This window comes from Vicia villosa, linkage group LG4 (assembly GCF_029867415.1).
Source record: "Vicia villosa cultivar HV-30 ecotype Madison, WI linkage group LG4, Vvil1.0, whole genome shotgun sequence".
NCBI classification, from domain to species: Eukaryota; Viridiplantae; Streptophyta; class Magnoliopsida; order Fabales; family Fabaceae; genus Vicia; species Vicia villosa.
In genome coordinates this window covers 68,159,314-68,170,577 of record NC_081183.1, presented here as the reverse complement: position 1 = coordinate 68,170,577, position 11,264 = coordinate 68,159,314, and the positions used below count along the sequence as shown (strand labels likewise).

The window sequence follows — 11,264 nt, the reverse complement described above, 5'->3', positions numbered from 1 at the left end:
CCATCAAAAGATTGATAGCAGTTTCTGCTCTGGTGTTCAGTTTGGGACATGCTTGATTATGTCATCTTTGTACACCATCTCTTTTATATCATCAGTGGTACGGTGGTATGCCTTCTTCATACCTTCAGTGGAACGTGGGTGTATTTTGTTATCTTCATCGTCAGTGGTACGTCGATGTATATCTCTTTCTACCTCCAGTGGGACGTTGGTAGTTCACCTCCAGTGGAACGTTGGTGTATTTTGTTATCTTCATCGTCAGTGGTACGTCGATGTATATCTCTTTCTACCTCCAGTGGGACGTTGGTAGTTCACCTCCAGTGGAACGTTGGTGTATTTTGTTATCTTCATCGTCAGTGGTACGTCGATGTATATCTCCTTCTACCTCCAGTGGGACGTTGGTAGTTCACCTCCAGTGGAACGTTGGTGTATTTTGTTATCTTCATCGTCAGTGGTACGTCGATGTATATCTCTTTCTACCTCCAGTGGGACGTTGGTAGTTCACCTCCAGTGGAACGTTGGTGTATTTTGTTATCTTCATCGTCAGTGGTACGTCGATGTATATCTCTTTCTACCTCCAGTGGGACGTTGGTAGTTCACCTCCAGTGGAACGTTGGTGTATTTTGTTATCTTCATCGTCAGTGGTACGTCGATGTATATCTCTTTCTACCTCCAGTGGGACGTTGGTAGTTCACCTCCAGTGGAACGTTTGTGTATTTTGTTATCTTCATCGTCAGTGGTACGTCGATGTATATCTCTTTCTACCTCCAGTGGGACGTTGGTAGTTCACCTCCAGTGGAACGTTGGTGTATTTTGTTATCTTCATCGTCAGTGGTACGTCGATGTATATCTCTTTCTACCTCCAGTGGGACGTTGGTAGTTCACCTCCAGTGGAACGTTGGTGTATTTTGTTATCTTCATCGTCAGTGGTACGTCGATGTATATCTCTTTCTACCTCCAGTGGGACGTTGGTAGTTCACCTCCAGTGGAACGTTGGTGTATTTTGTTATCTTCATCGTCAGTGGTACGTCGATGTATATCTCTTTCTACCTCCAGTGGGACGTTGGTAGTTCACCTCCAGTGGAACGTTGGTGTATTTTGTTATCTTCATCGTCAGTGGTACGTCGATGTATATCTCTTTCTACCTCCAGTGGGACGTTGGTAGTTCACCTCCAGTGGAACGTTGGTGTATTTTGTTATCTTCATCGTCAGTGGTACGTCGATATACATCTCCTTCTACCTCCAGTGGGACGTTGGTAGTTCACCTTCAGTGGAACATGGGTATGTGTTATCATCAGTGGTACGGTGGTATATCTCTTTTCATGACATCAGTGGTACGGTAGTGTATTTCTCTTCAATGCCTCCATTGGAACGTTGGTATGTGTTATCGTCAGTGGTACGATGGTGTGATTAGCATTCTGATTCAGGATGCATACTTTCTCATCCCCAGTGAAAGAGGATGATCCCCTTTTCTCATCCCCAGTGAAAGAGGATGCTATAACCTCTCTGACGCGAAGTGTTTTCCTCAGAGAAGTTTCTTTCTCCACCAAAGTTCCGTCTCTCCAACAAAGTCTTGCTTTCCCCAGTGGAGTTTCTAAGACATTTGTTTCCCCAGCGGAGTTATAGCAAGACATTTGTTTTCCCCAGTGGATCACCAGTTACTCCCCAGTGTTGTCACGCTCTATTATCATTACATGCATTCATTAACATTGCATTGCATCTTAGGATCAAAAATTGTGTTTTATATATTTAAGTCTCTTCGATTTTTGTCAAAACGAAGATTTCCAATCATCGTATCTCCAAATCGAAGAAACTTAAATAGGGGCATCTGTCATACCCCAATTTTTGACCCTAAGATCACACATCATTTGCATACCAATCATCAATCAAGAAATTTAAACCTAGATCTCTGCTTGCAATGTTGTGCTCAATTCATCTGCAAAGGAATCATCGAGCACCCATGTTTTAGTTTGTGTATATTGTTTTACTAACCAAAATACCAAAAATATTGCCTTGTGCTCTTGTATGTTTGTGTTTTGTAGGTACCAAGTCAAAACATCCATCAAAAGGAGCATTTTTCAACATTTTCACTGTGCAAATCGATTTGCATAAGGTGTAAATCGATTTACACAACTGTTTCTGCACCAGATTTGCTTCTGCCATCAGTGCAAATCGATTTGCATAAGACAGCAATCGATTTGCATAACTGTTTTTGCCCCAGATTTTGCCTTTTTTCAGCCATGTAAATAGATTTGCATAATGTGCAAATCGATTGCACCAGCACGAATTTGGAAAAATGAAGGCAAATTTCAGCTTTTTGAAGTGTTGACATCATTTGCAAGCATGGGAAGCATGACTTGGTTCTTACATTTGATTTCCTACATCATCTAATCATGTACCCTCATGTGATTGCATCAAGACCATTGGATTTCATTTTTGGCTCCAAATCACTTTTCCAAGCCTAATTCTATTTTCCAATCCTAACTCCAAGCCACAAAATTTCCCAAGCCTAAGTGCTATAAATTGAGGCACTCCCCTCTTCATTTTTCAAGCTTTGATAGCCAAGAAACTTATTGCAAATTCTCTCCTCACCTCTTCCAAACCCATCACTCAAAGCTCTTTTTCTTCCACACAAATTAGTGAGTCACATCTTGAACCTCACTAATTTAGAGCTAAACCTCAACATAAACACTACTTTTCTTCATCAATTGTGAGAGATCAAGGCTTGTGGTTGTGTGTTCTTGAAGAAGATTCAAAGTTTGTGAAAGATTTGGTAAAATTCTTGATCCTTTACATGATTCAAGATGTGATCCATTGTTGTTTATGCTTGATGCACCTTTGGTGCTACATTGATGAGATTTGCTTGCTTAATTGATACATTTTCGTGCACAAATTGATCCAAGATCACAAGGTGTTTGGTTTTATGTTTAAACAAGTTTTCTTCTCTTTATTTGCTGTTTTTTTGAAAACTGTGTTGTGCAAATCGATTTACATCTTGTGCAAATCGATTTACATAACTGAAAACTGCGCAGATTTTGAAAACAGAGTTATGCAAATCGATTTACACTCTGTGCAAATCGATTTACATCTGGGCAGAATGCTTATTTTTGTGGTTTTTGACTTGTTTTTGGTTCTAACTCATCTTCTACTCCATTCTTTTGATATTTTCTTTGAATCACAAGTTAGAGGCCTAATTTCTCTCTAATTTCAATGGACTTAGGGCGTTGATAGGATGAGAATCCAAATCCGCAATATTAAGTGATTGAAATTATGGATGAAAGGAGCTTTTAATGTGGTTCCATCTTTTACTTCTTTTTATTTTGGTCGATGAAAGTCTTAATGCCTTGAGAATTCTTATGGATTCTTGGTAAAGACTAGATCACTCACCTATTTTCTTTTCGTGCGGTATTGCTTTCGGAAGGCGATCTACATATCGTTCTTCTTGCATGCATTAGCACATAAAGTTTTGACCGGCCTCGTTGTAGGGTGATTTCTATATAAATCACTTGGCGATCTGCTTAACATAGCGCAATATTTCGTGTCCCGAATAAAAAAGATCAAATATGGAAGAGAATTGTATGCGGTTGATTTAAGACTTGTGGAGGTTTTTATCGTGTAGTCGCTATGATTTTATCAAGCTTCTGATAAGCCCCATTGACTTTAAATCCGAGTACATCATTCACTCACCATTGATCTCCTACTAACTTTGATAACATACTTGACAAGCTTCAAGATGGTTATCTTTAACATTTAACAACTAACTTTAATTTCCGCACCTTTACTATATCGTTCTTTATATTACCGCTCTTTATATTACCGCTCTTTATATTTCTCGCTTTATCGCTTTATTTTATCATTTCATCATATTTACTTTCCGTCATTTTTTCTTTTGTCCACTTGGACCATACTCTATTTTTCTTGCTAAAACACTAATAAATAATCAAAATCTAAAAAATACATAAGGTTCTCTTTGGACTATCAGTTACTATCCCTAGCAATTTGGAGATTCGGACTTATGGACCTAGTACCTTTGGACTCATTCTATTACTATCCTGTGATTGTTCTGTCTGTCTGGCATTGTTCTGTTGTATGTTTATGTGTGCAGGTATTTCCTTGAAAGCCCTTGATGGTTAATTCCAAGGCATTGAGATAAGGATTTTACCCAAAAACAGCCGTTACTCTGCCCAATTTTTGTCAGAATCTTAATGTGCTTAATGAAAAAATGGTGCTAAGATAATAAGTTCATCTGGATCCCCAAGTGTTAATGTGTTGGTATTGATAAATCCAAAGGATGGGAAAACTACCTTGGCTCTTAATGTCAAGTGTTGGCTTCTTATTCGGTTAGACCGTTTCTTTCCTTAGCTTTTATTTTATGCATTAGGTTAGCCTCTTCATCTCCTCCCATTCTTAAATTTTCAAAATCTTCTCCCTTTTTCCAAAATATTCTTATGTTTGCAAATCTTTTCAAAACCTTTTTCTTAAAAATATCTTTCGCCCTTAGTGGCTTTTCTTCAAAAGTTTAGACACCGTTAATTGTCGAAACGAGTGGTTATACCCCACGATTTTGAAATTGATTGATAATAACGAGATCTTTTCCGCGTGAGAGAGCTAGTGGCATACTCGTTGATTTTATCCGAGTTGGAGCCCTTCTTTCATTTGCGATGCAAAGAACTTGTTTGTTCTCATGCTCAAGATCAATGGCTGAGTATTTCTCTCTAACGACAACAAAGTGTTTATTCGTTTTAAAAACGTTTTTCCCAAAAGCGGAACTACATTAGCTCTGACTTCTCCATTGCACCGAGGAGGTATGTAGGCACAAGGCTTAACGCTTTGCCGAGCTTATTTTAAAAATAAAACAAGCCCTTTTTTAGCACACACGACACAGATTTTCAAAAAGGTTCCTGTGGAGTACCACAGATATGAGGGGTGCTTTAAACCTTCCCCTCATATAATCAACACCCGTACCTGAGATCTCTTTCTTGTTTTAAAAACAAAACTTTGGGTTTTACGTTCTTTTCCCTTTTCCTTTGAAAAAATAAAGCGCGGTGGCGACTTCAAAACGGAATATTGATTCGAGTCAATCCCATGGCTTCGATATCAGATTTTCCCCGCTACACGGTGTAACTTAAGTTTAAAGTTTTTATAGCCCAGTAGGCTTTATGCTCTAGTTCTACCGGTAAATGACAAGATTTACCATATACTAATTTGAAGGGAGTGGTCCCTATTAGTGTCTTGTAGGCGGTTCTATACGCCCACAGTGCTTCGTGTAACTTAGTTGACCAATCCTTCCTAGATGTGGCAATAGTCCTTTCAAGAATTTGCTTAATTTGTCTATTCGAGACTTCAACTTGTCCACTCGTTTGTGGGGGGTAAGGTGTTGCTACACGGTGTCGGACTCCATACTTTACTAAGAGTTTTTCGAAAATTCTAGATATGAAGTGGGATCCTCCGTCGCTAATAACTAATCTTGGTACACCAAACCTTGGAAAGATTATATTTTTGAACAGCTTAATCACTACTTGTGCATCATTTGTGGGTGAGGCTACAACTTCTATCCATTTAGATACGTAATCGACTGCGACAAGTATGTAGTTATTTCCAAAGGAAGATGGGAAGGGTCCCATAAAATCTATTCCACACACATCAAAGATTTCTACTTCTAAAATGCCATTTTGCGGCTTTTCATCTCGCTTAGATATGTTTCCAGTGCGCTGACATCGGTCGCAATTTCTAACAGCGATGTGGACATCCTTCCACATGTTGGGCCAAAAGAGACCGGCTTGCATAATCTTAGCACATGTCTTTGATGTGCTTGCATGCCCACCGTAGGGGGCATCATGGCAATGATGTATTATACTTTCTATCTCTTCTTCCGGAACACATTGGCGAAATATCCCATCAGCGCCTCTCTTGAATAGCAAGGGTTCATCCCAATAGTACTGTTTAAGGTCATGGAAGAGCTTCTTCTTTTGTTGATATGTCATGTCAGGTGGAAGCACTCTCGCCGCTAGGTAGTTGACAAAATCAGCATACCATGGTAGTGTGGTTTCGGTGCTTAGTGTCTTAACGGCTTCGGTTTGCGCTTTAGGTTGTTCCAATGTGTCTCTTTCGGATTCTAAATGTGCTATTAAGCGTTCATAAGGGAAATCATCGTTGATTGGTGTTTCTTCTGTCTTAATACCTTCCATCCTAGATAAATGGTCGGCTACAACGTTTTCGGTTCCCTTTTTATCTTTGATTTCCAAATCAAATTCTTGTAGTAGTAGGATCCACCTTAATAGTTTAGGTTTTGCATCCTGTTTAGCTAGTAGATACCTAATGGCTGCATGGTCGGTGTAAACTATTATCTTTGCTCCTATCAGATAGGAACAAAACTTATCTAACGCGAAGACCACGGCCAAGAGTTCCTTTTCGGTTGTGGCGTAATTCATTTGCACAGGGTCTAAGGTCCTACTTGCATAGTATATTGAGTGGAGTTTCTTATCTTTCCTTTGGCCTAAGACTGCTCCTACAGCATAGTCGTTTGCATCACACATAATTCCAAACGGTAAATTCCAGTCGGGTGGTTGCATTATGGGTGCGGATATAAGGGATGTCTTTAGTACTTCAAAGGATTCTAAACATTCATCGTTGAAATTAAACTTAACTTCTTTCATTAAGAGGCTGTTCAGAGGTTTAGAGATCTTAGAAAAGTCCTTTATAAATCTTCGATAGAAACCTGCGTGTCCTAAGAAGCTTCGTATTTCTCTAACTGTTTTTGGGGGTTGGAGATTCTCTATTACTTCGATCTTTGCTTTATCGACTTCAATTCCTCTTTCGGAGACCACATGTCCAAGTACAATCCCTTGTTTAACCATAAAGTGACACTTTTCCCAGTTTAGGACGAGGTTAACTTGTACACATCGGTCCAATACTTTTTCTAGATTTGAGAGGCATCCTTCGAAATCCTCCCCACATACAGAGAAGTCGTCCATAAAGACTTCCATGATGTTATCTATGTAATCAGCGAAAATTGACATCATGCATCTCTGAAATGTCGCAGGGGCGTTGTATAATCCGAACGACATCCGTCTATAAGCGAATGTTCCATAAGGGCACGTGAAGGTTGTTTTCTCTTGGTCATCAGGGTGAATTGGGATTTGAAAGAATCCTGAGCAACCATCCAGGTAGCAGTAATATGAATGTTTTGCTAAACGTTCGAGCATTTGGTCAATAAAGGGAAGAGGGAAATGGTCTTTCCTTGTGGCTTTGTTTAACTTACGATAGTCGATACACATCCTTGCTCCAGTCACTTTTCTTTCGGCGATAGATTCGCCTAACTTATTTACGGTAACTGTTATGCCTCCCTTCTTTGGTACATAATGGACTGGACTTACCCACTGACTATCAGAGATTGGATATATAATTCCTGCATTTAGAAGTTTAGTAACTTCATCTTTAACTATTGTGCTCAGGATAGGTTTAATCCTTCTTTGATGTTCCCTAGAGTTTTTGCAATCTTCTTCCAACATGATGCGATGCATACATATGGAAGGACTTATTCCTTTCAGATCAGCAATGTTATATCCTAACGCAGATGGATACTTCCTTAACACTTGTAATAGCTTTTCGGTCTCTGTGGCTCCTAGCTCTGCATTGACTATTACTAGTCTTTTGAGCTCGTCGTCTAGGTATTCATACCTTAGAGTCTTGGGTAATGGTTTAAGGTCCAAGGTTGGTTTCTTAGGGCAAGGCATAGGGTTGGGTGTTAAAGTTAAGCATTCGCTTAAACTATCGTCTCGATATTCCAGACGCCAATTGTCATCTTCGAAAATTAGGGGCATCGGAATCTTTATAACTTCAGAGTAAGATTCTTCCTATGATCCTATCTCTCTTACACATCCATCAATAACATCCACCAAGTAACATGTGTCTTCTATAGTTGGGGCTTGAAGGAATTGTGTTAAAATAAACTCGACCTTCTCCTCACCTACTTCGAATGTCAGCTTGCCTTTCTTTACGTCTATAATAGCTCCAGCAGTAGCTAGAAAAGGTCTTCCTAAGATTACAGGAGTATTGACGTCTTCCTTTATGTCCATAATTATGAAATTTGTAGGAATGTAGAATTGTCCGATACGGACGGGTACGTTTTCAAGAATACCTACAGGATACTTGACAGATCGGTCTGCAAGTTGTACTGACATCTTTGTTGGTCATAGGTCTCCCATGTTTAGCTTCTCGCAGATAGACAAAGGCATTAGGCTAATACTAGCTCCTAAGTTACACAGAGCTTTGTCTATGACAAATTTTCCTATATTGCAAGGTATGGAGAAACTTCCTGGGTCTTTCAGCTTAGGTGGTATTTTATTTTGAATTATAGCACTACATTCGGCAGTGAGTGTTACGGTCTCGTTGTCTTCTAATTTCTTTTTATTCGATAGGATTTCTTTTAGGAACTTAGCATATGAGGGCATTTGGGTAATGGCTTATGTAAACGGAATTGTAATGTTCAACTGCTTAAGAAGTTCGACAAATTTCTCAAACTGCCCTATGCTTTTAGATTTCTCGAATCTTTGAGGGTACGGGATAGGTGGTTTATAAGGGGGTAGAGGTATGTATGGTGCTTCTTTTTCCTCCGTCTCGCCTTCCTTGTCCTCTTTCTCTTTCGTATCACTTGGTTTATCCTTGGGTCTACTTTCCTCCTCAGTTGTCTTACTAGGGCTTTGGAACATAGCAGGGTTTTTAAACCTAGGGTCAGTCGGTTCGTCCATCTCTCTACCACTTCGCAGAATAATAGCATGAGCATGTCCTTTTGGGTTAGGTTGTGGTTGTCCAGGAAATGTCCCAGGAGGTGCGGCAGTAGGTGCTTGTTGTTGTGCCACCTGGGAGATTTGTGTCTCAAGCATCTTATTGTGAGTGGCCAACGCGTCTACTTTAGTCGCTAATTGTCTGATTTGCTCATTAGTGTGCACGTTTTGGTTTAGGAAATCCTTATTAGTCTGAGTTTGAGTGGCTATGAAATTTACCATAATTACTTTTAAGTTAGACTTCCTGGGGACGTTAGGAGCAGTGAAGGGTGCCTTTTGATATCCAGGTGGTACACTAGGTGCTTGACCAGGTGTGTACAAAGCATTATTGTTCTTATACGAGAAGTTAGGGTGATTCTTCCATCCTGGGTTATATGTGTTTGAGTAAGGGTTTCCTTGAGCATAGTTTACTGGTTCGGGGGAAACTCTTGTCAAAAGATGGCACTCGGGGGCAGCATGTCCAGACATCCCGCATATTTCACAATTTGGGGAAACAGCAGCCACTGCAGCTACAGGTGCTACAATGAGGTTTTCGATCTTCGGAGTTAGGGCGTCAACTTTGGCGTTAACACGGTCGAGGCTACTTATCTCGTACATACCACTCTTCGTTGAAGATTTCTCTCCAAAAGTTTTCTCTGACTGAGCTCTCTCGCTTCCCCATTGATAATGGTTTTGAGCCATACTCTTAATAAGTGCGTAAGCATCGGCATATTCTTTATCCATCAGCGCGCCACCCGCGGCGGCGGCGTCAATTGTAAGTCTCGTATTAGCCATTATTCTAAATCGTGATGTGGACAGAGTCTAAGCATTTCCTTGTATCTCTCCCATGCTTCGAATAAGGACTCGTTGTCTTTTTGTCTAAACCCATTGATTTAGGCTCTTAGCATGGCGGTCTTACTAGGTGGAAAATAACGTGCCAGGAAGACTCTCTTAAGTTCATTCCAGGTCGTGACAGAATTAGCGGGTAAAGACTGGAGCCAAGCTCTAGCTCTATCCCTCAGTGAAAAAGGAAACAAGTGTAGCCGGATAGCTTCCAAACTGACACCATTTGCTTTTACAGTGTCTGCTTATTGCAGGAACACTGATAAATGAAAGTTAGGGTCTTCCATCGAATTTCCAGAAAATTAGTTTTGTTGTACTGCTGACAACAAAGACAGTTTTAGCTCGAAATTGTTTGCCTCAATAGCAGGGGCGACGATGCTATTGTGTGGTTCAGCTTGCGAAGGAATAGCGTAAGATTTGAGAGGACGCAGTTGTTCTCCCATGGTTGATTCTTCAATTGGTTCAGAAGGAGGATTAGGAACAATAGTGCGAGTTCGTCGTAATCGACGTGATACGGTGATAGAACGCTCCGGTTCGGGAATTGGCAACACTAAGTCTTCACTTCGAGAGCGAGTACTTGGCATGCACAAAGGGAATTAGAGTAATTAAGTTGCCTTAGTCTCTACAACGTAACAGTTAATTACGATTATCGACTAAATTAGTCCTCGGCAACGGCGCCAAAAACTTGATCGCGACAAAATGGGGTGTGTCTGTGATTATGATTGCAAGTGCACAATCTATCGAGTAGTTTTAAAAGATATCGAACCCACAGGGACTAAGAATCGACCTAATGTAGTTAATCGCTACTACGTAAATCTAAGGCTAATATCTGATTGATAATGATCACACGGGGAAGTAAAAGGAATACAATTTTATTAAATAAGCGGGAATATTATCGGTATGTAATGGTCGGACGTCGGGGATCTAGTAAACTATCGACGTGAATCGTAATTTAAAATACTTTTTCTGTAGAAATCACTTGTTTAAAAACCTTCCTCTCACACTCTCGTGTTTATTGATTACGATCTCATTATTAAACCTAAGCGAGCGCTCTCGCTGTATCAAATAAAGTTTAAAATGATTTTTGAAAACCGATGAAGTCTAATTAACCTTAAAGCGCTCTCGCTGTATTTAAGGTTAATGTTTAATTCCTACTGTCCAGTTAAAATCTCAAACTCTCGTTTTTATTGATCCTAACTTCTATTGTTTTTAACTCTCGTTACAAAACAGTTGAATTAAGCATTAGAAATTAATACCAGATAAATAAATTTCATTAATAAAATACGTCGAAAGTATTACTCGATTCCCTCGGTTATGTGACCTTACATACCGGTAAAAAGTATTTAGTCGGACATTATTTTAATAGACGGAACAGAATAAGCATAGCAGATAAATAATATTTCGGGCATAATTCTATAAATTAACATAAACAGAGAATATTAATTAAAGCTAATAAATGAACCTGGATTAATATAGCAAGACTGTAATGAATAATCTTGAAGTACCAATCCTTGAATCCGGAACAAAATTCAATTGCAGAAAATAAACTGAATCTAAAACTAAAATCTGGAGCTTGAAAGAAATTGAAACGCAATAGTGTTCCGATGTGGAAAACTATTGCAGAGTATTGGTTCGGGAAGAAAATAAAATTGCAGAAGA

The 11,264-nt window shown here is 39.6% G+C and overlaps 1 protein-coding gene and 1 non-coding gene across 2 annotated transcripts; one reads left to right on the top strand and one right to left on the bottom strand.

The window, feature by feature from the left end:
• Nucleotides 1–8,462: 8,462 nt before the first annotated feature.
• LOC131597332 (uncharacterized) lies at nt 8,463–9,557 on the bottom strand. The gene has a single exon (XM_058870037.1). The coding sequence runs from the start codon at nt 9,555–9,557 to the stop codon at nt 8,463–8,465; it is 1,095 nt and encodes a 364-aa protein (XP_058726020.1).
• Nucleotides 9,558–9,563: 6 nt separating this feature from the next.
• Nucleotides 9,564–9,670, top strand: LOC131600842 (small nucleolar RNA R71). Its single transcript, XR_009283447.1, has one exon. It is a non-coding gene; the product is annotated as a small nucleolar RNA R71 (small nucleolar RNA).
• Nucleotides 9,671–11,264: the final 1,594 nt, after the last annotated feature.

Bases quoted from the DNA above. Each gene is read 5' to 3' on its own strand.
- LOC131597332 (XM_058870037.1), bottom strand. From the start codon at position 9,557: ATGGCTAATACGAGACTTACAATTGACGCCGCCGCCGCGGGTGGCGCG.